This window comes from Equus caballus, chromosome 20 (genome assembly GCF_041296265.1).
Source record: "Equus caballus isolate H_3958 breed thoroughbred chromosome 20, TB-T2T, whole genome shotgun sequence".
NCBI classification, from domain to species: Eukaryota; Metazoa; Chordata; class Mammalia; order Perissodactyla; family Equidae; genus Equus; species Equus caballus.
Genome location: NC_091703.1, coordinates 30426450 through 30454170, shown reverse-complemented (window position 1 = coordinate 30454170; position 27721 = coordinate 30426450). Strand labels below are relative to the sequence as shown.

General features: G+C 34.9%; 1 protein-coding gene and 1 long non-coding RNA gene across 2 annotated transcripts; one reads left to right on the top strand and one right to left on the bottom strand.

Moving 5' to 3' along the window:
* Nucleotides 1-158: 158 nt before the first annotated feature.
* On the bottom strand, nt 159-27721 carry LOC138919605 (uncharacterized). Its single transcript, XR_011429918.1, has 3 exons — nt 27529-27721; nt 12207-12281; nt 159-287 (listed from the first exon to the last, which is right to left on the bottom strand). It is a non-coding gene; the product is annotated as an uncharacterized lncRNA (long non-coding RNA).
* On the top strand, nt 8471-9418 carry OR2U1 (olfactory receptor family 2 subfamily U member 1). The gene is given in 1 exon segment (NM_001391092.1): nt 8471-9418. A coding segment is annotated over 1 exon segment (948 nt).

Sequence of the window (27721 nt, the reverse complement as noted above, 5' to 3'; positions counted from 1 at the left end):
AAGGGCACTAAATTTCAGAAAGGTTAAATCACTTGCCTCTGATTACATAGGTAGTAAATGGCAGTGCAGCTATCAGACTCCTGGTCTCTGCCCTGGAAAAAAATTCTGTGCTTTTAAACACTATTGTATATAGCCACAAGGATTAATGAATAAACTTATAGTGTGTGAATTGTTAAACATTCACTTTGTAACATAGTTTATTTAAAACATTAGATATTAGCTAGTAAAGATATAAAATCTGTCATCTCCAACTATCCGCGTGCCTGAATTCAAGGTGGCTCTTTTGTCTGAAATGAAAGATGGCAAAGCATATTAGGCAAAACAGGCTGTGCCCTGGAAAGGACAGCGAGCTGGTTTCCTAGCTAGCACAATGAAGTGATAAAATTAAATAAAAAGCGTAAATAGTAGGAAGAATAAAACATTCTGACATAATTTACACATAATTACTATCCTGAGATTCAATTATTAAGAAATTCTATTAAAATTAAGTCCATAAAGTTAGCAGTTACTAAAGGTACAATTTCAAAAGATAACTATATAAATATAAATAAAATCTTTCATACTGATTATATTTAAACATCACCAAGAATTTACAGTAATAAAGGAATGTTATTTTTAAATGGTAATAGTGATATCATTTATCTAGTAGTTTCTTCTTAAGAAAATGCCGTAGATATATAATCACATGCTCATAAACATTTCCATGCTCAGATAAATTTCGCTGGCATATTTACATTATTGAAAAATTAGAAAAAAATAGCCTTAATGTTTCAGAATAGCAAAATGTTGAATATAATTTATTCATTTATTAGATTATTGTCCCATCAATAAAATTTATATTAGATATGCAATGCCTATTCATGATGCTCATAATATCTCAGTATTGAAAAAGGCATAATATGAAATGTTGTCTGAATATTGCTGAAATACATAGAAATATATTCTTACAAAAGCATGCGAAAACACACTAAAAAAGTGACTGTTAGGATTATCTCTGGATTTGAGATTATTAATGATTTTCATTATACAATTGTATTCCACTTTTCCAAATTTTATTCAGTGATGAGGTATTCTTTTCACAATGTACAAATATATAACAGATGTTATTAAACAATGCCCCACCACCAAGGAGCATTCCTTGTTTAATTCTACTTTTTTCTGGTTACACTAATGGTTGCTGTTCAGTTATACTAATTGGTCTTGCTAGAATATATACTAGACTTCTTGGGTTCTTGTTACAATATTTCCATTGCCATCCAATATGCCTGATTTTGTACTTTAAATATTCTTTCTCAGGACACATGATTAAATCATTCAAAGAGGCAGTTACTGAGAGTGGAGATTGTATGATTAGATTTATATGATATTAATTTCATGTCTTTGGACAATTAACTCAAGTAACTTTTTCATGGGAGTTGTTACGGAGAGTCAATGAGTCGATGTAAAACAGCACAGAGGTGGATAAAATAAAAGATCCTAGTGGATTCTTTTTACTGTGGCGTTTATCTTTCCATGATAACTAAAAACATTTTACTTTAGTCATCAATTTTTTATGCTTAATCATATCCATAGCACAAATTTGCAGAGTTATTTGATAGGTGGTAAGAAAACATTGAAAGTTTAAATCCTTTGGGTTAATGTGTTATCCTAATAAAATTTATACTCTTCCCATATATACATCATTCACCATTCATATGGTGATTTGTTTGATGTAAATGTGGGAGTAATTTTTATGGTAAGAAGAGGCCATTCTACAGTGGATGAAAACTTCTATGCATGAGTGGTCATTTGGACAGTGCAGGAAAACTTCCAGACCTGAGAAGTTCTCTTAAAGGGAAGTAAGACAGAGAAAATAGAAAGGAAGTCACCAACGCCAAATTCCACCTAATTTAAAATTTAGTCCATGGCCAGTTGTAACTTCCACTTCTTCAAGGTATAATACTCACTCATCCCTTTTTGAAGGAAGGAAGGAAAGGAAGCAATGAAGGAAGAAAGGGCAGATTCTGATTTCAAAGTTTCTTCCTGGACAGAGTAATTGTTAAGAATACCTTTTATTCAAGGGCTGATTTGAAAGACGAAGTATCATATAGTAAATCTAAGATGAAGATATACTCAGAAAATATTTTTACATCCTACTTAATCCACAATCATCCAAAATAATTTTCCCTTATGCTCTCTTAGTATAGAATACATTATACTTTCTTAGTACATACTTTCTTAGTTTATCTTTCTTAGTATAAAATGTCCTTTTTTTTGTTATCTTCAATAGATTAGGACATAAATTTGAGCGGTATGCATAATCAAATTGGTCCTGGAAACAAGTATATCTTTTGTATCATTTATACTACCTAACTGGTCCAATAACAAATTCTCTGAAACATTCAGAAGGTGCATGTCAGCAAACTTTCTATACTCTTGTGTTATGTTGCTAAAATGAATTTGTAGTACCTCTAAATCCACTGGAAATCCTTTCCCGATTACAAATTACATATATGTAGAAATATGATTCCTTGGTAAATAACGGCTCATCCACTTGATTATTTAGGTCATTTTCCAAACCTCTAAGCAGATTTCTTACCAAATCTACATTGGTTTGGGGAAGATTTCAGTTCATGCTTTAACAGTATTACCCTGCATGATTTCCCTTATCTGTTGGTTAGCTCTTCCCATAATTAACAATCCTGGAAATTAGAAAAAAAATTACCCAACCTAAACTCAATACCCTACTCACTCTTGCTGTTCAAATATTTGAATATCATTTTCCTCTTTTTCTTTCATTCTAAATAAATTTTATTCTTTTTTTCTTAAAGATTGGCATCTGAGCGTCTCAGCATGGCTTGATGAGTGATGCCACGTCCATGCCCAAGATCCAAACTGGCAAAACCCTGGGCCGCAAAGCGGAGAGCACAAACCTAACCACTTGGCCGGGGGACGGTCCCAAGTTTTATTCTTAATGAAATTATTTTTAATTCACATGCCATGATCACACCTCTCTCTCCTTCTGTTGTCTGCAGTCTTAGTCTCCATAAAACAGACTCCTTGATTGTCAAAATGACAGCCCTCTAAGCAATATTCTCTGTCTGTAAGATCAAGAAAAGTATAAAGAGTAAGAGCAACTTTCCCTCTTCAGAACTAAGGTTCCTTGTCTTCTGAAAGGAGTGATTCAGAAGTTCCACTGCGTCCCTTACCTCTTAGTATTGCTTCATTTTTCGACTTGTAAGGTAATGCTTCACTCTCTGTAGTTTCTCCTGGGTCCAACCTTCTTTGTGTCTAAATTTCATCAAAATATTGACTCTGCTCATCTTTTATCCCATATCTGAAAAAATAGATGGATACCTAGCATCTCCTTGTCTTTTACTCCTAAGGGAATGTATTGACTTTAGGATGGGTTATGTTATAACTTTTGACCTAGGGGAACCAATCTCCCAGTTACAATTAAGCAATGATCATGGAGAAAAGAGCTTGGCCCATGGGGAAAATGTGAAAAATAACATCATAAACTCCTTACAAAGCAAATGAATTCTACATAACACTGCCATTTGGCTCTCCTTCATATAGAATAAATCCAGCAATTTAGAATTGTCTCTTCTCTAGATTATTTCCTGCCTCTGTTATTTACGAATAGACACTTAAGCCAATTTTCAGCCTCAAGGAAAATTTTAAATCCAATCATGATTCTCTTTTATTGAAATAGTTATTTTTTTCAAAGAATCAATGTTTCCTTAACGGCTAAGTGAGAATCATGGGAAAAAATACATTCCCTGGATTGAGTTTTGGATCCATAGTTCTTTTTAATGGATATATACTCAACTCATGAATCTTAAAATTAATATTTAGTGTTTATTTGTGCTAGACACCTTTTCATTGCAGATTAATATAAATTACATCATTTAGTTTTTCCCAGAGCCTCATTAATGTAGTATGTTGTCAAACATTTGGATTTCCTTTTCAATTTGATAGTTGAGAAATGGAGTATTAGTGTTATTTTATTTTGCATTTCTGTTATTATGAATGAAGTTGATATTCTTTTTGTACATTTAAAGGCCACTTGCCCATTTGCAAAATATCTGCTCATATTTGAAGTGCTGTTGTCCATTTACTATGGTTTACAAGTCTTTTTTGTCTTGATTTTTAGGAACTCTTTATTTATTAAGGAGTTGGCCTTTTGCCAACAATATAAACAGGAATTTTTTTGGTTGTCATTTGTGGTTTGAAATTTCTTATTACATTTTTTTCCATTGAAGTATAATATACATATAGAAAAGTGTAAAACTCATATGTGTATAGCTCAATGAATTTTCACAGAGTGGAAAGACTCCTGTAAGCAGCACACAGTCAAGAGAGAATATATGCACCTGGTCAGAAGCTCCCCTTGTGCTTCTTCCCAGTCACTATCCCCTCATCACAGGATTACTTTCATAGATGGCTAATAATTTTACCTGATTAACTAATAGTTCACTAAAGTCAAATAATTTCAAAATGATCTTTTTCAATTTCCAGACCTCTTCTTTCCTTTACGTTTTTTTAGTTATATTTAAACATAAACTCCAAGTATACACACATTTAATATTCTTGAGAAACTTTAATAATTATAATTTTCTAAACTTTTTAAAAACCTCTATTCATTTCATTTTTATTTTATTCAATTTCTTAATCTTGCCTTCCTTTTACTTTAAGGTTTTTTCAGCCATGTCTATTCTCTGTGCTTTAAATTTTTATTTTATTTCTGTTCTATTTTGTCTTCCATTTCTTGTTCTGGAATGTACTACGTTATTGTTCATCTGATTCTGTCATCATGTATTTTATGAGTTCTTATATTTCTGTCATGTGTCCTAGCTTTATAGAGTTAATTATTTCCTTAAGTTTTTCTTTTCCAATGAAATATGATCATCAATCCTCATGTGCTGCATAGTCACATTTTAAAAGGTGACATGAGTGTCCCTCATTTGCTATTGGCTTCTTTCCTGATCTTTCCTTGCCCATTTATTATGATTATGATTATTTTATTTTATAGATCTGGAACTAATTTTTTTATCACTGTAGTTAAATAAGTTATTTTTATCCTGGACCAATTATTTCAGAATATTTGTGTTGGGGAGGAACAAAGGCCATGTTTTAAGCCATAAGAATGTGACTTCAGACCCAATGCTGTGTGTACAAATGAGCTTTTTAGCTCATAATTTACACCGTCTCCTAAGATTTTCTACTCTAGGTCTATTCACAGTGCGCTCTTGCTTCTCTCAAGTGATCTCACAGTAGAATATATCCTTGGAATATGGTTTATCTCTGTGGTTTCTTGTAGCTTCTTCTGGAAGTCAAATAAGGTGTGGGAACTCTCCCATTGATAAGCTTCATCCCCTGTTCCTCTTGTTTCACTGAGGGCCAGTTTACCCCAGGCTGTATTCAGAGAGGACACATGGGCTCTTTCAGGTGTTGGCAGCAGTGGACAGCGTTTTTCTGCATTCTTCCACACGTGTATGATCTTCTCTAATTTCAGAATATTATCCTATTTTAGGATCTATGTTTCAGAGGACAGTTTTTTAAAGGAAGTTCGCATTTCTGCTTTATTATTCTCCTTGCCATTTTGAGGTGATTTGTCAGAGGAGAGGAGGAAGTAATGGTTTTTCACCATACTAACACTAGAACTTTACATTGTCATTATAAATAATCTCTAGAATCAAGGACAAGACTTACATTCTCTGATCCTATTACTAAAGCTATTCAACAAGAAAAACTGCTGAAAGTTTTCCAAGGAACACATACCCATAAAATGGCAATTTCTGGGGAGTATATAATCAAGCAGTGTGCTGTCAATGGAAGTAATAGGAAGTAATTTAAGTAATACATTATGGTTTCAGGCATAAGTCTATCAAATAATTACCACCACATTTCTCTCATCTTTTCTGTCTGTGGTAGTAATTCTGGTACACTGTGGTGTATCTATTGCTAAAGGTGCCCTTCTTTGTAGAAATCAGGAATTTCATTGTTATTGAAATATATTTGAAAGTTTAGATTGTACAAAAGTAGATGTGATAGAGAAAATAAAACATAATCATTATTATATGTAGGTTTATGTGTCTCATCTGTATTGCTCATTACCTATGTCACCTGTGATAATCTATAACATCTAGACACACAGTGTTCTTCTATATAAAATAGAATAATATCATCAATGAAAGTATTTTGTTCATTTGATCTTGCATTAATATTATTTCCAATAATTATGATGATTTTAATTTCCACACAAAGTTGAGAAGGAGTTGGTCAACTACAGAAATTTGTAACACTTTTTCTGGGAGATTTTTTTTTTAAATATTTTATCCCTTGAGAAATTTTACAATACATCTTAATTGCAAATGAGATTACCCAGTGTCCCCAAGTTCTTCTCAGATTCAACATATTTCGTCACTGCTATTTAGGGAAATCCACTTGTTATCTTTCACATTAAGGATGTTTCTCCTCTGAATCATATAAATGGGAGGGTTCTTCCTGGATAGGTACATAACTGAGAGAGATGACAGGCAGGGACTGCTTCTGCCACACTCATGTAGGATCCCAATGGCAAGTGGGAGGAAAGGTATAAGTAACGAAGGATTACACTCTCAGTCTTATTTAGGTAAAGAGAGAAAGAAACATTTCCTACTTTAGAAAAGTTATATCTTTTTCCTGCAGAAAATCCTCCATTAAATCACCACCACAGAAAAGCTCACTAAGCTTAATTAGGGTAAGTGGGGAAAGAAATTACATTGTCTTAAAAATATTTTACAAGGTTCCCAAATTTAAAGAAGTTTGCAGAAAAACTTCTAGCTTTTATACCAATTTTCTTTCCTTCAAAGTTTGAGACATAGATTAAGTCTTAAGTTGATATCTAACGCAATATAAGCTAAAATGAAAATGAATACTTGTGCTTTTAATTTCTAACCCTAAAACTTGTAAATTCATTTCAACAAACATTTGTTAAGAACATAGGAAGTACTTTGTGAGACATCTACATAAATAAAACGTTTACAAATCTGTCGAAGAGTTAGTGCTTGTTTTAAGAGGTAAAATATAATGAATTCAATTTTGTGCATATGTTGATATGGGAAGTTGCTGTTGTAAAATTCAGTGTAAATGCCCAGGAATTAGATAAAATTGTAAATCTGAAGATGCAGAAGATGAGTGGACCAGAAAAACAGAATAGTTAGTTCTGTGTGCAAAATTAGTAACTGAAGTCATACAGGAAAAGGAAATATTGGAGAAAGCAGATCAGATACCTAATTAGGAAACTTTGGAGATGAATGCAGAGTGAAAGGAGGAAAGAAATCGAAGTTGCAGTGTGAGAAACGCTAGTGAAAAACCAACTAAAAGGAATTATTTATGAAGGCAGAGGGCAGCTCCAGTATAGGAGATATTAACCTGCTATAGAGAATTCAAGTGGAAAAATAATGTGAAAGAGACAACTGGTTTAGAAACAAGGAATGTTTTTGTGTGTTTGAGAGACTATTTTTAGTTGATTATTTGGATTGAGTTTTAAAAACACACTACGTTTTTTAAATACAAAGGGAAAGAGCCTGGTGTGGTCATCAAAATTTCTTTTAACAAACAGCAAATGTTTATTCATGCTTTCTCTGTGCTCAGGAGAGTCATTAGGGATATAACACAAAAACAAAACAATGCAATTCCCCCTCCTGAAGAGGTTTAATATTTTGAATGCATGAATACTAGAACCAAAATTTTCGTGGGATGAGGGAAAGTACAGAAATGAATAATAAAGACTGAGTATAAAAATAAGAAATGGATGCATTTTTAAAGAATCACTGCATAGGAGGTGGTAAAAGTGAAATCAAAACTACAGGTGAAAAAATAGCATCTGCAATGAAAGAGGGAGAATGCTGGCTCTGGGGCGTGGGGAAGCAAATAACATTTGGAAATATAAGTTTTGAGATGAAAGGAAAAGGTTTGAATTTTAAAGTATAAAGTCAGATAATTTAGATAGCATGATAAAAATGGATAGCAGAACTGAACCTGTGGAGCTTAAACAATTTTTTTAAAAGGGCGTTAGAGATATGAAACTTGCATTTTCTATGAACTCTTGGATGAAGTAGGCAATAATTTGTTGCAGATTTCCAACCTCCTTCTTAGCATCCCAATTAATAAAGGGAAGTCCATCTTTTACTTAGCCACTTTTTCTGTGAATTTTCCTATGAGATTTGCAGTTTTTTGTCTTTGTATAGAAGTAGATAAAGTAATTGAGAGTATGGACTCTATAGGCAAATTGACTTGGGGAGAAATTTTAGACTCAATTGGATAAACAGGAAAAACATTAGAATAATGATGAGACATAAAATATTTGTGTTTTCTTTCATGTCATCATATGTTTTTCCTAATTATATATACCAGTAATATTGTTTATAAATATATTCACCAAAGCTTCCTGTCAGTTGATTTTTAGTTTTCATTTCACAGGTGATACTAAGAAAATAAGAAAATGATCAATGATAGCTACTTTGGTGGATTTATACTCCTTGGATTCCCTGGGCAGCCTGAGCTGGAGACGATCATCTCTGGTGTTGTCTTTTTCTTCTACACTATTGCCTTGATGGGAAATATAGCCATCATCCTGCTGCCATTACTGGATGAACGTCTCCAAACACCCATGTACTTCTTCCTTAGAAATTTAGCCATCTTGGATCTCTGTTACACCACAAATATAGTCCCACAAATGTTGGTCAATGTCTGGGGTAAAGAGAAAAAAATCACTTTTGCTGGCTGTGCCTTTCAGCTTTTCACTGATGTGACACTATGCACAGTTGAATGTATGCTTCTGGCTGTGATGTCTTATGACCGATTTAATGATGTCTGCAAGCCTCTGCACTATATGACCATAATGAATCCCCAACTCTGTCAAGGCCTGATGGCTATGACCTGGGTAATTGGCATCATTAATTGCATGATACTTTCTCCCCATGCTATGAGTCTTCCTCGATGTGGGAACCACCACCTGGATCACTATTTTTGTGAAATATCTGCAATGGTCAAGATTGCATGTGTGGACACCACAGCCATGGAAGAAACTTTATTTGCATTGTGTTTTTTCATTTTCCTCACACCACTTCTTCTCATTCTGGTCTCCTATGGCTTCATTGCTGTAGCTGTACTCAAGTTGAAGTCTGCAGCAGGGAGACAAAAGGCATTTGGGACTTGTTCTTCCCATCTCATTGCGGTGTCTATCTTCTATGGGACTATTATCTACATGTACATACAACCAGGAAATAGTCCTTCTCAGGATGAGGGTAAACTTCTCAGTATCTTTTATTCCATTGTTACTCCCAGCTTGAACCCATTGATTTATACACTAAGGAATAAGGAGTTCAAGGGGGCCATGAAGAGGCTGATTGGAAAAGAAAAAGGTTCTGGAGAAACAGCAGTACATTAGTATCTTTTTACAAAAAGTTTCCAATAAAGAAATTGGCCTCGTGTAACCTTTAAATCATAGTCAACTTACTGTAGTAGTAGTCATCATCTGAAAGTGAAAATAATACCTAAAAATTTTGCTTATATTTTAGCATCAATGTCCCAAATTCCTGGGGATTGATACTAAACTAAAAATGTCTTTCAAAATCACTAGTTGTCATGTTTGACAATCCTTCTACAGCTGCGGCAACAAAGCAGGCTCCACGGAGTCCAAGAGCTGTGTTAAGGAGAGAGAGGAGAAGCATCCTACAAAAGTTGGATTTAAATTAGGATTGATTAAATACCTTTAAACTATCATGATACTGTAACAAAAATGTATAAATTGTATGTGCTAACTATAAATTTTTACAACTCACTAATCTGTTCCTGTTAAGATTAAATCATTTTTCTGCAAATCTCAAACCCTCCTGTTGTCTCTAGCTACTTTTAAAAAAATCCTCATATATCAAACAAACTGACTAAAACCTATTTCTATTTGCAGCTATTTTTTTCAAGTGTCGGGACTTTCTCAAAATTATGCTACCAAAATAAAATGTGGGAATAAATTTGGTACAGAGGTTGATATGATTACAGGGTTAATGAATCATCTTTGGTTTCAAACTTTTGTGTTCATACAGCAAGTACATTAATCATTTTTGTAATTTGGTAGTAAGCAATTGTATGTATTAACTCTTTTTTATAAGTTCAGCATAAACTTGTCTTCAAAATGTTACAAAGACATTACCAAAAAATAAAATAAGAGAAGAATAATATTTCTCATGAACATAGATGCAAACATTCCTAACAAAATCTTAACAAATCAAATCCAGAAATAAAGAAAGATTAATACATTTCAACCAAGTGGGTTTACTCCAACTATCCAAGGTTGAGTTAACATTTGAAAATCAATCACCACATTATTCTGTTATTCATCCATGATGTTGACATAATAAAAGTGAAAAATAACAAGATTATCTCCATAGATTCAGAAAAGCATTTCAACATTCACTTATATGAAAGCAAAGATTCTTAGCAAACTGGGAATAATAACAAACTCCCACTTCTGGTGATGATTAAACTTCCAAAACACATTGTATTCAAGGATGAGGGTAAGCAAACTGCCCAAAGGAAGAGTAAAGAGTCTAGAAACAGACCCTACACATAGACAGTCAACCAATTTCTGACAATTGTGACGCTGCAGTGCAGCAGGGAAAGGACAGTCTTTTCAATAAATGGTTCCAGGTGAAATGGATATCTTTATGAGAGAAAACTATCTAAACTTTATACACAAAAATCAATTTCAACTTGATTATAGATACAAATGTGAGAAGTAAAACTATTTGGGTTTTGATGGTGTTCTTCATGAATTTTGAATAGGAAAAGATTTGTTAACCAAGACATAAACTATTAATCATAATAGAACAAGTTGATTAAATTGGAATATAGTAAAATTTAGGACATCTGTATACCAAAAGGTCCATTAAGAGAGGCAATGTGTTTTGTATATTTGTGTGTCTGTCTGTCTGTCTAGCTGTCCCGAGGAAAGGACTCCTATCCAGAATATATAACGAATTCTGACAAATCAATAAGAAAAAGACAGCTAATAGAACAGTCACTTCACAAAAGAGGACAATCAAATGACCAATAAAGGAAAATGTACTCAACTTCACCAATCATCAAGGAAAATTATAACAAAGAGGTACAAATATTGCTCCGTGAGTAATTACTTTGAAAGGAGTACAGTTCCCTACAATTTATATTAGCAGAAGTTTGAGAGTGTGTATAGCAGTGAATGTTAAAGAATATGAAATATAATGCTTGAATGATCTGAATTTAATGACATGAGTGTTATCACCCAAGTGCGGGATACAATGGCTTGGCTGAAGCTCCTGAAAGTGTATGCTGCATTGGCTAACTGAAGCTTGAACGCAGTGATAGTCTACAGTCAATTAGGTTAAAAAGCTGGAAGTTCCCTGATGCCTTGTGGAATAAGGAACTAGCAGTATCAGGAAGATAGGAATTTTGAAATCTGTCTAAGGCAATATGCTCAGCCACCCTCCAAACATAACCATGGAAAGCTTGAAGGACATTTCCTCCACTAAGGCATTAAGAAATGAACTGGTAAGGAGAGTATCAGTATTCTTAAAATGCTCTGTGGTGTCTAACTTCTGTGGGCCAGTGATTTTTTAAAAAATTATCCACATTGCAGTAATCTTCTTTTAATGTCTCTGAGAGTTTTAATAGGAACATGATGTGCAAAATCAATGATGGTAGGAAATACAGCAATGGAACTGTTGTACTTGATATCGAAAATAACGATATTCTGGAAAATTAGATGCCAAGAAGTGGCACTTAACCTTCTTAACAAGGTGGAACTGGGTACTACAATTAAGTCACATGACCAAGACATTTTGACCTGCAGGGATCTGTGGTGATGGATAATTTATCATAGGGTTCTTAAGAATAAGATACTTGGCTAAACTACTAAGATGTTAGTTGGAACATATTAGCAGGAAATTTATAGGTCTGGGGGCAGAAATATAATTTGAATCAATATAGTGAAGATTCATGGCCTCTTGCCCAGTTTCCAGACCTAAGCTAGTTCACAGACCCATATTCTCTGAATTGACATTGAGGAGAATTCCTTTAATAAAGGATCCTGCAATGCAACAAAATAATATTCAAGAGTCTTCCCTCAAGTCTTCCCCCAGGGGGACATTTCAGCCACTTAAGAAGTTGACTATACACTAGAGAAGGAGGTTATTAGATACCGGCTCTGAACGGTTGCCAGTCTGTCCCTGGTGATCTGATTATTCCTTCATGCTGCTTTGATGATTGCCTGGCATCTGAAAAGGAAAAAAGACCTGGCATTGAGTTTTAGCTGATTCACTTTGATTCTGAACAATAATCAATTCTTTTATTGTCTTTCTCCTCTGAGAGAGAAAACTCTAAAGGTACTTTTGCTCTGTGAACTAGTATGAAATTCATTTGAAATTTTTTAACAGCTTCAAATAGTATTGGGAGAAGTTAAAATTCAAAGTGACAGAATCCCTGGGGATATGGAGAAAGTGAGATCGTAAACACCAGCAATCCTGTTCAACTTTATAATGAGATCCCTTGGGTCTTGCTCTTCCCTCTTGTAAATAACTGCTTAAGAGGAAATCTCCCTTGCACTTTCCTTGTCTTTAAACACCAAATCTTTATTCAGAATCCTTGAGGATTCCACCCCCTGCCCGGCTCCCCCAGTTATCCAGAGGGAATAGAAAGGGTTAACACAGCAATTCATCACTTTCTCAGAAAGTAGGAATGAACCACCCAAAAGGTGAATAGCAATAGATAGAAGCATAATCTGATGCTTCAACATTCCCAATGTGTGCTTCCATTCTTCCATTCTCACACCTTTAAGCTATGAAAGAGGTAAGATAAAAGCCAATTGTTCAATGAAATAAAGGTCGAAATATGTATTTTTCACTTAGAAATTGGGGACAAATGTAGTAAAAATAAAGGAGACCAAAACCCTTGAAGGGTTTTCTTAGTGATGTATAGTCAATAGAACTTCTAATCTTTTTCTCTGAACTAACCCATTTTTCAAAGAAGAAAAAATAAACAGTCTATAAGCAAATCATTATTGAAAAAGTGTGTTTACTGGTACATAGCCAGTGGTAGCTCCTAAACAAACAGACAGAAATTTAAACCACAGAGAATATTAATTAATCTAGGAGATACTCTACCAGGTTTTGTTTTGTTTTGTTTTTTGACTACACAAGATTCTGAAGCTAAAATGAGTATTTTTCAGGAATAATTTTAACTATTTAATCTGTTTTTTTAAAAAGCATCTATTTTAACTCACTAAATTCTTTGGGATATTGTGAAGAAATAATAAGGTAATAATTTTAATTTTGTGATTGTAAGATTATGAGGTTAGAAATCTGGGGAGCTAAGAAGTTTTGATCTTATGGAATATAAAGTAGCTCATTCAAAGGTAGGATCTAGGCATTATAGAAAACATTAAAATTCAGCCTCTGAAAATTGTCCTATGGGAAACAGCAAAAAAAATAATAATTTTTATTCAAGAAAATATACTAAATCTCAGTAAAAAGAGCAAAAGTCTATGGCAGTTGAGCCACAACATACGTCCTATTCCTACCCAACACAGTGTTATGGAAGCCCTACTCTGAATAGGTATGGCCAGGAAGACAAGGATCCCTCTCCCCTAAGCTCCTAGTCAAGACATATAGTACCTCACTGAGAAGGCCAGGCTGCGTGCATTTCTCATCAACTCCAGCTCTGAGTTTCTTAGGCTACAATCCTGGAGATGTGGCCAAGAGATCAGGGGCTCCTTTCCTCTACCCAGCTCCAATTCATAAGGTGGATACTCTACCCTGGGCATGGCAGGCCAACCACACTAGGACCCTGATCATCCTTTCCCTAGCTCACTCATAAATGAAGATACAATACCAAGAGAGGTAAGCAAAGAAGACCAAAGGCTATCACTAAAGGCCAGTGCACTATTCGCAAAGAAATGATGTCATTCCTGCACTCCATCTGTGGAGCAGTGGCACAGAGAAGTCACCCAGAGAGGTAGTTTGCAAGAACAAAGCACCCTGAAGCTCTGTCCAAAGGAACGGACTTGATTTGAAGTAGAATTTTGGAAAGTTCAAGCCTAAGTGTATACTCAGAAACAATGGATGTTTTAATGATAAGCTATTAAGGCAAAGCTGAGACTCTATGGGACACCAAGGTACTCTGCAAGCCCATTAGTTCACCAGAGAAAACCAGGGAAAGAGCCCTCCTGGGGTTGGAACAAACTTCAGAGAGTGACCTCACAAACTACGCCTGCAAAATTGGATCAGACCATGAAGAAATTTATGCCCCTGGGGCATTAACAAAACCAATACAGCAATTGGCCTGAATTTAGTGCAGCCTAACAGCTGGATATAATACCAAATGAGGTGGACTGCTTAACAGAGAAATCAGGAAAAGACAGTCAGAGAGAGACCTGCTAAAACCACTCTCACGCCAGGGTAGCTGTGGACACGCCAGAGGCTTACCCTCTGAGGAACGATCTCAGAGTCTTCACACTGTGGGGAGGGAGGGGTGCTGTAAATGCACTAAAATAGTCCCTCCAAGTCACTAAACAAACAAAAAAGCAAAAAACAAAATAAGTCCTGGAGTGCGGAGGAACACTGTTACCCAAATTTACAACAGTATGTTACCTAAGATGTCTAGTTTTCAACCAAAAATTGAGACATGTAAAGAAATAGGAAAGTGTGACTAACGCGTGAGAAAAAGAGTAGGCAACAAAAACTACTAGTGAGAGGCCCCAAATGTCAGATTTAATAGATAAAGGCATCAAAGCAGCCGTTATGAACATGTTCAAAGAAATACAGGAAACCATGCTTAAAGAAATAAACAAAGGTATGATAACAATGTCTTATCAAATAGAGACTATAAAAAAGAGATAGAAATTATTTTCAAAAATAAATCAAATGGAAGTTCTAGAGTTGAAAAGTACAATAAGTGAAATGAAAACTTCACTGGAGGGGATCAACGGTAGGTTTGAACCGGCAAAAGAAAGTCAGTAAATGTAGAGATGGATTGATAGAGATTTTGCAATCTGAAGAACAGAGAAGGAAAAATGAAATAAAATGAACAGATCCTCAGACAAATGTGGGATGCCATTAAGACATCAAAGTACACGTAATGGAAGGACTAGAAGGAGGAGAAAGAAGCAGAAAATATTCAAAGGTATAATTGCTGAAAAATATCAAATTTGTGAAAAACATTAATCTACACATACAATAAGTTTCTTCCACTAAATAGAACAAATTCATAAAGATCCACATCCAGCTATATCATAGTAAAACTGCTCAAAGATGAAGACAAAGAGAAAATTTTGCAAGCAATAGGAGGAAAATGACCCATCATGTACAAGGGAACCCAAACAAAAATGCCATATGACTTCTCATCAGAAAAAATCGAGACCAGAAGGCAGTGGGATGACACAGAAAAAGTCTTGAAAGAAATGAAGAAGTATCAACCAGGAGTCTTAAATACAGGAAAACTATCTTTCAAAAATGAGGGTGAAATAAAGGCAATCCTAGATAAACTAAAAATGAAAGAATTAATTGCTAGAAGACACAGATTATAAGAAATACTAAAATAAGTCTTTAGGCTAAAAGCAAATTATCCCAGGAAATAATTCAAACACACTTTAAAAAATAAAATACATCAGTAAACGTAGTTATGTGATTATAAATGACCGTAGAAATGCATATTTCTTTTTTTTAACTGATTTAAAAAGCAATTATATAAAGTAATACACATAAAATCATATTTTGTGCCTATATCATATAGAAACATAATAAATTTGACAACAGCAGCACTAAAGAAGTGAGTGAAAACAAAGCTATATTGGAGTAAGCAAATTACATTTTATGATAATTTGAATCAACTAGAGCAAATGGGAGATCCAATATGGTAAATAAGAAAGTTAATATATCAAATTCTATAAATATGTATTTGTTCTCTTCCTTCTGTCAGCTTTCTTAATAGACAAAATATATATAAAAATAATAATTATAACAACGTGGTTTTGGTTGTGTAATTACATAGATGTAATATTTATAACAATAACACAAAAGGTGAGAAGAGGAAGGAGAGCTGTATAGGAGGAATATTTCTGTATATCACCGGAATTAATTATAAATCTGGAGTAGAGTCTGATAAGTTAAGATGTCTATGATATGTCCTAGAAGAACCACTAAGAAAATAACTCAAAAAAAATTATTATAAAAAAAATCACTAAAGAAATGAAAATGTTACACTAGAAAATATTCACTTAATGTAAAAATAACTAAAGGAGGAATAAAGAAACCAAAAGAGAGAGACTTAAGACACATAGAAAATTAACATAAAGTGGCAAGTAAAAAGTCAACTATAGTAATAATATTAAATGTAAATAGATTACATAATCCAATCAATTCAATGGGGAAAGAATGGTCTTTTCCACAAATGGTGCTGAGACGACTGGATATCTACATGCAAAAAGAATGAAATTAGACCTCCATCTCACACCATATAAAAATAAATTCAACCTGGATTATAGACCTAAAAGTAAGAACTAAAATGTAAAACTCTTAGAAGAAAACATACGTGAAATACTTTGAGACCTTGGATTAAGCAATTGTTTGTTATCTATGACACCTAGAGCATAAAGAAGCAAAGAAAAAAAAGATAAAGGATTTGACTTCATCAAACTTAAAAATTTTATGCTTCAAAGGACACCACTGAGAATGAAAAAACTCACAAAATAGAACATAATATATTTGATAGAATTATATTTAGGATACATAAAGAACTCTTACAACTCAATAGTAAAAAGACAACTCACTTGAAAAATGGGCAACATATTTGAATAGACATTTGCCCAAATAAAATGTACAAATATCAATAAGCAAATGCAAAGATATTCAACGTCATTAGTCATCAGGGAAATGGAAATCAACAACACGAGAAGATCTCACTTCACACTCACTAGGGTAGCTGAAATCAAAAACACAGACAAATACAAGTAATGAGAAGGACTCAGAGAAATCCGAAGCCTCATACACTGCTGGTGGGAATGGAAAATAGTGCGGCTGCTTTGAAAAACAGTCTGCTGGTTCTTCAAAGTGTGAAATATAGAGTAACCATTTCACCCAGCAGTTGCACTCCTAGTACATACCCAAGAGAAATGAAAATATATATCCACACTAAAAGTGCACACGTGTTCATAACAGCTTTATTTTTAATACACAAAAAATTAAAACAATCCAAAGTCCATCAACTGATGAATGGATAAGTAAAATATGGTATATTCACACAATAGAATATTTTTCAATAATAAAAATTAATCTTGGGGCTGGCCCGGTGGTGCAGCGGTTAAGTTCGCACATTCTCTTCTCGGTGGCCCGGGGTTTGCCGGTAAAGATCCTGGGTGTGGACATGGCACTGCTTGGCAAGCCATGCTGTGGTAGGCGTCCCACATATAAAGTAGAGGAAGATGGGCATGATGTTAGCTCAGGGCCAGTCTTCCTCAGCAAAAAGAGGAGGACTGGCAGCAGTTAGCTCAGAGCTAATCTTCCTCAAAAAATAAATAAATAAATAATTAACAAATTAATCTTCACACTGATATGTAACATGCTAATATTTGCTACCTCATGGATGCACCTTGAAAGTGTTAGGCAAAGTGAAATAAGCCAGTCACAAAAGACAATATGTTGAATTCCTTCATTTACATGAAATGTTCAGAATAGTCAAATCTATAGAGACAGAAAGAACTGTTGTGCCCTCGGCCTTGGTAGGGAAGGTTGGGAGGAAATGAGAGTGACTATTAATGGGCACAGTCTTTCTTTTTGGCATGATAATGTTGGGATAGTTGCGATAGTTGCTCAACTCTGTGAATATGCTAAAAAACACTGACTGTTTAAATGGGTGAACTCTATGGTATGTGAATTATATCTCAATAAAGGCTTTTTGTTGTTGCCGTTGTTTTGATAATAATGGCTACAGGAGACTTGTGGCTCTCCCAGTTCCTCCACTTTATAACTAAAAATCCTGGACATAACACAACAAACAAACATTAGAAGATTCTGACAAGTAGAAAAAAGAAAAACTACCTAGGAGTCTCAGGACTTGAGGAATGGCACAATGGCATGTTCTTCGGGTTTTCTTTTTGCCTCCCACATATCTAGAATGGGGCACTGGAGAAGCCTTCAACCCAGATCTGCCAGCAGGCACAGAGAAAAACCTCAGGGAAAATCTTTCTCCCTCTAGCCAATGTTCTCAGGAAAATGTGACCTAACCAAATAAAACATTTTGACAATATTCAACCCTCTCCAGCCAAACACTAACAGTTGTGCAAGCAGGGAGCTAATTATCTACCCCCTCATCCCTGCCCAGCAGAAAAAGATAGTGTTGCCTCAATTCGCCTGGGATGGTGTTGGTGGGCCAAGCAGGAAGCTCCTCTTCCAAATTCACCCAGTGAGGATGGTGGCAGTTCTATGATTGCTCTGTAAGTGCAGGGCTAAGTGAGGAGGTGAGCTTCCATTCCACAACTGGTAGTAGCAGGAAGAACTCTGATTTACCTACTAGGATAGTGTCAGTGGAGGGCAGCAGGGAGCTGAGCCTCCACCCCCACTGGAAAAGAATAAGGCAGAACAAGGAAATGTAAGGTGGGACTAGTCAGCACTCTGCTTTCCTACTCTCTGTTGTCAGTGAGGCCTGTCAGGAGCTTAGTTTAAAACCCCTTTCAGGGAGAACAAGGCAGTGTGAATCAGTGCTCCACTTTTGCTGAGAAAGTGTCAAGTTTAATCTCATTTCACCTGACTGCAACAAGGTGGTGAGAGTCAGCACTCAAAACTTTTACAGGGACAATGTCAGCAGGGTGCAAGAGGGAGCTGTATCCAGACTGCATACTACATATAAAAAGGGTGTAATGAGTTTGAAAAACTTGGGGGTTGATCAAGGAACAAGATAGGACTGTGAGATGACAGTAGCATACAGAGAACTTTATTTGGGCAATGCTTTGACAGATTTTCATGTAGAGGAAGTCCCCCACGGTATGAGACCTTCCAAAGGTTATGCCATGGATTCCACTACACAGGGTAGAGAGGGGCAAGGGAACTTTTGGGGGAGCGGAGTATCAGAGACATGGCTTACATATCTACATGCTAATGCTCAGCAGCCCAGCGTCAGAGATTTCTGAAGGGCAGCAGTAACAAGGTCTTCTACAGATTCAGAGTGTCTCTCATGTGTGGGTATCAGATGTTTGGTACAGTTTTGTGAGATAGGCAAAGCAAGTAGATATTAAATGGCTAAATATCTGCTTATTTGGCTGCATTTAAAACAATCAGATGTGAAAAAAATTTGGTTTGGCACGATAGACTTTCAAACTAACAGGTCCAAAACTCCTGTGAAGAAGTGAATACAGGATCAATAAACAGAGGCTATCTTTGGTTCATTTATATAACATAGGGTGATTTCCTTATGAAAAAAAAAAAATAACTAGGATCAAGAGTCTCACAGCATAATAGCTAAAAATGATAAAGATACAATAAAAACTCACCCATCATACCAGTAACAGGACAATTACAACTTGAATGAGAAAAGACAACCAACAGATGTAAGTATTGAGAAGACTCAGAGGTTGGAATTATATAACAAGGATTTTAAAATAAAATGCTTTACTTAAAATAAGCATGACATAAAATGTAAAAAGCATTAAGTAAAAATGCTTTAACAAGCAAATACATATACTCCTAAAACAAATGATAGAGAATATCTCAGCAAAAACATAGAAGATATAAAAAAGAACCAAAATGAAATTATAAAACTGAAAAATACAATAATCAAAAGGAAAAATAATTCACTAGATAAGCTCACTAATAAATTGAAGATGACAGAGGAAAGAATCAGTAAACTCAAAGACAAATCAATGGGTACTATCTAGTCTTACCAATAGACAAAAAAGAATCTGAAGAAAAAAATTAAGAGAGTCCTTAAGGACCTATGGAACAATAATAAAAGAAATCTATTGAAGTTTCAGACAGGGTAAAGAAAGTGAGTAAGGATGAAAAAATATTTGAAGAATTAATAGCAAAAAATTTCCCAAATTTGACCCAACGCATAAACTAGAGATTGAAAAAGATAATTGAACACCAAACAGACACATTATAATCAATCTTATGAAAACTAGCAACAAAGAAAAAAATCTTGAAAGACATTAGAAGCAATGCATTATCATTACTATGGGCAAAAGGGATTTAAACACAGCATTTTCATAGAATTCAACCTAGAATACAGGGTAAATATACTGTAAATCTTTCTAGCATTCTGCAAAGGGTTTTGTGGCCATTTACCAAGTCATTTTGCATTGGAGAAGGAAAAAACCCAGATTTTTCAGTCATTACTAGATATTCGTTCTGAACTGATAGTTAATTCTGAGAAACTTAAATGCCATTATGACTTGAAGACAAGTAGTAAATGGAGTTTTAACACAGAACCATCTCACAGTGAACCTAATAGGTCCTCAGTGCCAGTCTATGGTTATTTCTATAGTTCTCTGAAAACTCGGTGAGAAAAGATACACTCAGCAGTCAAGAGCAGCCCTTTTTTAGGCTCCCTGACTCATGGAATAGAAATGACCCGGGTACTAGTTCTTCAGATTAAGTTAATAAACCATTCCTGGAGGAAGCTGTCAGTATTATCTTAGTAGGTTTGCATCTTTCCCTCAGCGGTGGCAGTTTAGTCCAATAGCAAAAGTTGAGTCCAATCTGCAGTGTTTCCAATGCTCCCAGAACTAAGCTCATTGTATTTGGTCAAAAACAGTAGTACCATACAGCTAGCAAATACTCATCAGAGGTCTGGATTCCATCCTCATGGCACCCCTCCCCAGACCATAAGACAGTATCCTCTGTTGAGAAGCATCTCCATGGTGCCCCTTCGTCAAATTTCTAAGTTTTCACAATTCCACCCTCCTCTTTTTGTTCTTCCCCTTCTACAGATAGTAGATACTTCATATAGTTGCTGCCTCTGTGAAATTTTAGTGTTCTCTTTTTAGTTTCTTCTGTTACCTAGTTAACAATTCTCTTTATCTTTACATTAAATTCCCTATGTTAAAATACCTGGTGCAGCTTATGCATATTCAGATTTCATAATAATGTTTTATTTTTAATTCATAATTTTTCATTTTATATAATTATTCTATATATTCCATTAAAAGATGCTGCTATCCATTGTCATAACCAGTTGTGTAAAATTTTATATTTTCCATTCATTCTCATCTCAAAAGCAGGGCAAATCAATCACTGAATACACAGAAGATAACAGAGTAATCGTAAAACTAGACCATTAACTTGTCCAATAATAATTATGGGTAGGTGAGAAAATGTAACTTCAAAAAATATGAAGAAAATAACTCATGTTCAAGTCAGAGTGAAAATTAAAAATATTTTTGCTATATGAACCAGCAAAACTTCTGACATTTAGTAAAATGAGAAAAAATATAGGCACTCAAACACAGTTTTGGTATGTAGACTATGTAATGTCTACAACAGTCGTTGTTTTGGATCAATTCAGAGAAAGGAATTGCTTAAAACTTGAATTACTTAAAACTTCGAATTACTTAAATTACTTAAATTTTTTAATTACTTAAAGCTTAACTTTTGTTACAAATAATTAGTCATAAATTAGGCATGCTTTAAGTATACTCAGTACACTGAAAAAGAACGGGTAATTGCGTTAGAGTAGGGAATGGCAAACCAGGACCCACAGACCAAATCCAGAAAACTGCTTCTTTTTGTAGTAGAGTTTTATCAGAATACAACCACACCTGTTTGTTTATGTATTATCTAGGGCTGTTTAAACACTACAAAGGCAGAGTTGAGTAATTGACAGACCATATGGCCCTCAAAGCCTGAAGATTTACTTGTTGGTTTTTTGCGAACAAAAGGCTTGCCAGCCCGTTTTAGACTATTGTTGAATGGTTACATCGTAACAAGCTGCTGAATGAAATCCTCTGAATCGTTATTTAGAATAACCAAGCTCTTTTCTTCTTGTTCACAGGTCATATATATTCTATATTTGTTCATAAGTAAGGGATATAACTGACACAGTAAGTGGTAAACTTATTTGTTTGTTTCACTTAAGGTTTTCTATAAGACAAGTCCTAACAAAATTCTAAAGTTAGCCTTTGATTTTCTAACGTTGCTGTATATTTGATTGTTTGACCTGACGTTTGTCCACAAATCTTTCTATGTCCCAATTATTCACAAGAAGGAACATTTACCAGCAGTTAGTAATTAAGGTTATCTTTCCTTACTTATTCCATTCTCAAATAAGCAGAGGTTTCACAAAATTCCATCTGGGACCTGCTTTCAATAAACGTACACTTAATAAAGGAAAAAGAAGAGCTCGGATCCAAATGGAGCAAGGTGCCAGTGTTTTATAAATAAGGGTTTCGCAACCTTGGCACTAACTACATTTTGGGCCAAATAATTCTCTGTTGCGAGGGACTGTCCTTTGCACTGCAGCGTGTTTATTAGCACCTACAAGTCAGATGAAAGTGGCAACTCCCCACCTCCTCCTGCCGAGTTGTGAAAACCAAAATGTCTCCAGACATCGTCAAATATCCCCTGGGAAACAAAATTGCCCCTTACTGAGAATCACTGTTATAATTCAAGGCATATTGTTGTACCAAGGGGTACATTTTATTATATGAGAGTTAGCCTATTGGGTCCGTGTGAGACTAGCAGAAATAAGTCATTCCAGCACACAAAGCATAGATGCTCATCCACTCACAAAGACAAAAGTGCAAGCACACATACAGACACATTTGAGAAAATGTTTTTAGTGTCCTTTTGTTTTATTTTATTACATATAGTTTAAAAAGTTTGTTTATAAATAATAAGAGAAAAGGCCATTTTTATATATGCTAAACTACTCTTTTCGGGGCAATGTTATTTCATTGAAAATATTTTTTGTTAAGGAAAGAAATTTTATTTGAATTTTATATTGTCAAATGTTAAGATATGAGGTAACATTTATGGAAATGAGAATGTGAAGCAAATGCTCAGTAATTCAAAATGCATTCCCTGCTCCAAGTTGACGTCTGCTATTTAGGGAGGTTTGATAGCCAATTTCTGGGGATGAGGGTGTGGATGGGACAGCAGGATGGTAATGACACGCTCTGGGGAGGATGGGTGAGAGATGATGAAAAGTACAGTATCTATTTCTTCAAATAGGAGAGGAGGTAGCTATAGGGGGATATGGTTCAGGCTTTCGCAAACTACTTTTTGACGATCTCTTGTTTCTGTTATGAAGCCTCAAGATGCCACCTGCATAAGACCCACAGCTAGATTCCTTTTGGCTCCATATTTTACAAAAGTTTTTTCTTCACCTTCTGTTTTTACTTTGGTTTAACACCAGATGGTGCCAATAGACCGTGGTACCCCCAGCAAACTTTTCACTCACCTCCAGCCTCTTCTGCTTTACCCGGATCCTTGGGCTTCATTGGTGAAATTTCTCCTAATTTCCTTCCTCAGTCAACTCTTCCTATTGCCTTGGTGAAAGCAATAATAATGACTTTTCTTTCAAAAGATCTTTGTGCCCCTTGATGATCCTACCAATGATATCATTTGTACAATGACAATGCTGTAAGATATTTATTCTGTGTCTGTGCCTTCATATATTAAAAATCACTTCTTTGTAAATAAAAATGTATTCCAAGTATATGTACCTGGTTCTGGGTGTATCATTTTATATAATTTGGAAAGGATATTTCCAGAGGTTCAGAATATAAAACCACTGAAAAATCACCACCCAGGGTCAACACATACTCAAAAATCACTGTTTCATAAGGGGTCTGTTAATTCAAGGATCGATATTTGGTGGGAGAAGAATGGGAGAGCAGATTTCGAATAGCTAGAGCCTACTGGTGATGAAGTAAAATGCGTTTTGCTGGGCCCTGTGCCCTAACATTTAGGGGAAAGTCTTAGTTCAAATTCTCTAAAAGACAAAGCTTGTGGCAAGGATAAAGGTGCTGATGTTTTATTTGGGAAGTATGGACTCAGGGCAGCAAGAGGAAAAAGGGAATTGAGAGAAGGGAAATATGAAGCAAGGGGAGGTGATGCATTTTCACACTGGCTACCACTCACGACAAAGTGAAATAGACAAAAGGTTGCTCCATAGATGTTTTAACTCTGCCTTTGGGGCTTTCCTTCAGACAAGCTGTGAGGAAAAAATTTCTCCTCTGTTTATAGAAAAAGGAGAAAGTATTAAAGTATATTAAGGAAGAGAAAGCTGTGCCAAATGCTGCTCACAGGCTAAGTGAAATGAGGATTAGGAACTGACTATTGGATTTAGCAATATAGGAGGCATCTGTGGCCTTGTAGAGAGCAGTTTGGGTAGAGGAGAGAGGACAAAAGCCACACTGGAGAGGAAGCAAGAGAGAATGATAGGAGACAAGTTGGAGATAGCAAGCAAACTAACAGTACTTTGCTGAAAACAGAAGGAAATAAATGACTCAATACATGCAGGGTAAGTGGGGTCAAGAGAGGTCAGAAAGAATTTTTTTGTAAGATGGATATAATGATAGCAAGTTTGTGTACTAATAGGAATGATCTATAGTGGGTAAAAAATTGCATGGTAGAAGAAAGGGCGAATCCTGGAATAATGTCTTTGAGTAGATGACGGGCTGGATCCAGGACAGATGTGGATGCTTAGCCTCTGTTGGAGCTAAAAGGAGAAAAAAGAGATCTTCTCATGAACTAACAGCTCATCCATAGTAGCTGGACAGAAATTAGATTGTATAGGTATAGAAGAAAGGGACTGTGTTGACATGGTATTGGAATGTGACAAGAGTTATTTTCTGATTCCTCCAGTTTTCTCTGTGAAGTCAAAGGCAAGGGAATAAATTGGGAGTGAGATTGGAAGAGGAAAGGCTGCACGACTGAAGAAACGGAAGGTGTGAACAGTTACCTGGGGAAGATGGACAGTGAATGCAGAGACTATGAAATATGGAAAATAATGATTTTGTTTTCTGGATTTTTCTTTTGTTTTATTTTGTTTTGTTCAAAGATTTATTTGGTGACATGTTATGATCCTAGGAGATTTAAAACAACAGCTCTAGACTTGACTCACTCCACCATGGTGTTTCCTCATGAATCTCTTTTCTGTTTTCAACTACCTAGCTAATTCTTTTGTCATTTTCACTAAAGAACTTTTAAAATCAATTAACATATATATAATTAAACATTAATTTCCTTTAATTTTTTCTTTTAACTAAGTAAGTATAGTATGTGGCATACAGAAGTCTTTACAGTTTCAAATGTCTTTGCTCAACTGCTTGTATAAATCTTTCTCTATAGATTGTGTTACAGTGGACTTATTAAAAACAGTATATTGTATATATACTGTCTAGAAAGTAAAATTATTTATGCATAATATTCACATTTACATAACTTATTTTTCTAAAACATCACCCTAAGAATTTAATTCCATTGAGCTTCACATTGAACTCTTGTATAACAATTTAAAGGCAATGAAACTAAAGTAGAATTCATAATTGCTTTCGGACACCTAACACAGTTTTGTTATTACCAGATTTTAAGAAGTAGGTTCATTTGAAGGCTGAATCAACCAAGAAGGTAATTTTCTTCTACCTTTAGATGTATGAATATGGAAAACATCCCGTGTTGTTGAGAGACACTTCCTGTTGCTAGTGGAGGATATATTGAGCCGGAAAAATCCCTTGGTGAAAAGTAATATTGCGAAAGTCCCAATATGTTTCCAGGAGGAGGAAGAGGAAAAGGAAAAAGAGGACTTCCCATTAACTAATTCTTTGGTTTAATTTATAACATTGGAGGAAGAGATAAGGAACCAGATAGGAAGCTGGTCCTGTCTCTTCTCTTTCAAATGGGAGAAATAAATCAGATGTGCTTAAACTACCAAGATTCTTTCATACCAAATCTACTAGACTCTATTTCTAAAGTTTTGAATCATGGACTTTATAACAAAAAGACGTATTAAAACTTCTAAATTCCACTCGTCCTGTGAGGTCATAAGAATTAGGAGAAGCTAGGATAAGCTCTCCTGCATTTGTGGGTGAAGATAACCTAATGGAGGAATCATTTTCCTGAAATCCTTGTCTTATGGAGATGACATCTGATTCATACAAAGCACCTTCTCTCAGTAGATTCCTGAGCCAACATAGATTGAAGCTCATCTATCTCTAGTGATCAAATAATCCAGAGGAATCCCTGATCATCTGAGGCCAGTGTATGATGCTTTATATCACACATCAAGACTATAAAAAAATCCTTTTTGAAGTGGTTTGTTGTATATATCTCTTTAAGTCATTCAGGTTTCCCTGATAGACTAAACTGTCAATCAATTATTATGAGCTTTTTCGCATGGGAAACAATGTGCCTTTGATAAGGATAATTCTAATTTTTGAAGAAGATTGGGTCTTTTTCTATTAGTATATAGCTCTTCATATGTGCATAACTGATCGTTTTTGTCTGCTTTGGAAAGCCTCTCCTCTATCTTTATGTGATTAATCCCCTCTAATGTAAATGCAAATAATCTGTAAGGTTTTATTTGATTTTCTTGATAAACTTTAGTAATTACTTAAATTTTCTGCCAGTGTTTTTGAATTTTACTTTCATACTGTGCATTTTCTGACTGCACAGATGTTTTATTCACTTCAGAAAGCTTTAATATGCTTTTAAGTGTTTCTTTCATTTTCTTCAGATAATTTATATTTTTATATCTTCTCCAAAGGTTTTAATAAAAGCATATATCAGATTATTCAGAGCTATCTTTGACCAATTATCTAAGCAATCTCTATATTCTAATGTCTTTATTACATTCACTCTGAAAGACCTATACTTGTTTTATCTTCTCCAAAGAGGGGAGCAAAATCCATCATCACTTGCAATTGCTTAGTCAGAGATTTGGTCTGATTTCCCTTGTTATTTAGCACTTGTTCCAAGTGTTAAAATATTATTTCTGTTTATTGAGTTCCTTAATTTTTTTATTTCATCCTTCAGCTTCTTGTGAAAGTAGTTTTTGACTTTCCAAAGATGGACATTTTCATCCCAAATGTACTTTATTCTATGGTAAGTTGTTCCTCATCCATCTGACATATTTTGAAAGTTATTTTGGCTTTAGCCACTGGATACTAAGATGTGCGTGAACATGTCTTCTAGTGACTGAATCCTTGTTATGTGAGTCATCAACTCAACTTGTTCTGAATATCTAGATTTCTTTTATCAATTTTTTTCTTAAAGGATCTAGTTTAAACTCAAAGAGTAGAATTGTTCAAGTTTTTGATTAATTTCCCTTAAACTTAGAGTCCCTAATAATTTGTCCTCAAGATTGGATTAAATTAAAAATATCTTTAGGTTTTCATACACTCTTTTATAGTCTATCTTCCCAAAATCTTTTACATTTTTTCAACTAGAACAGAAATTCTTATGGTAAATTCTTTCTTCCCTATTTGCATAAAGTTGGCTTTTAACTATTAAAAAATCCAAATATAGTTGCACTTACCGCCATCTCCCATGTTAAGCCTTAACGGTCTGATATGAGTCTCACGTCTCCAGGCAATACTGACATGGCCTCCACACAGCTTCTCCAGGGCTTGTATACAGTAAAACTTCGTAGCAGTAAGTGGTCCTCCATGGCACCAGAGCTGCCTCAGGTTGCCAGGACCCTCCTATTCCACAACAAACTGAACTGAAAC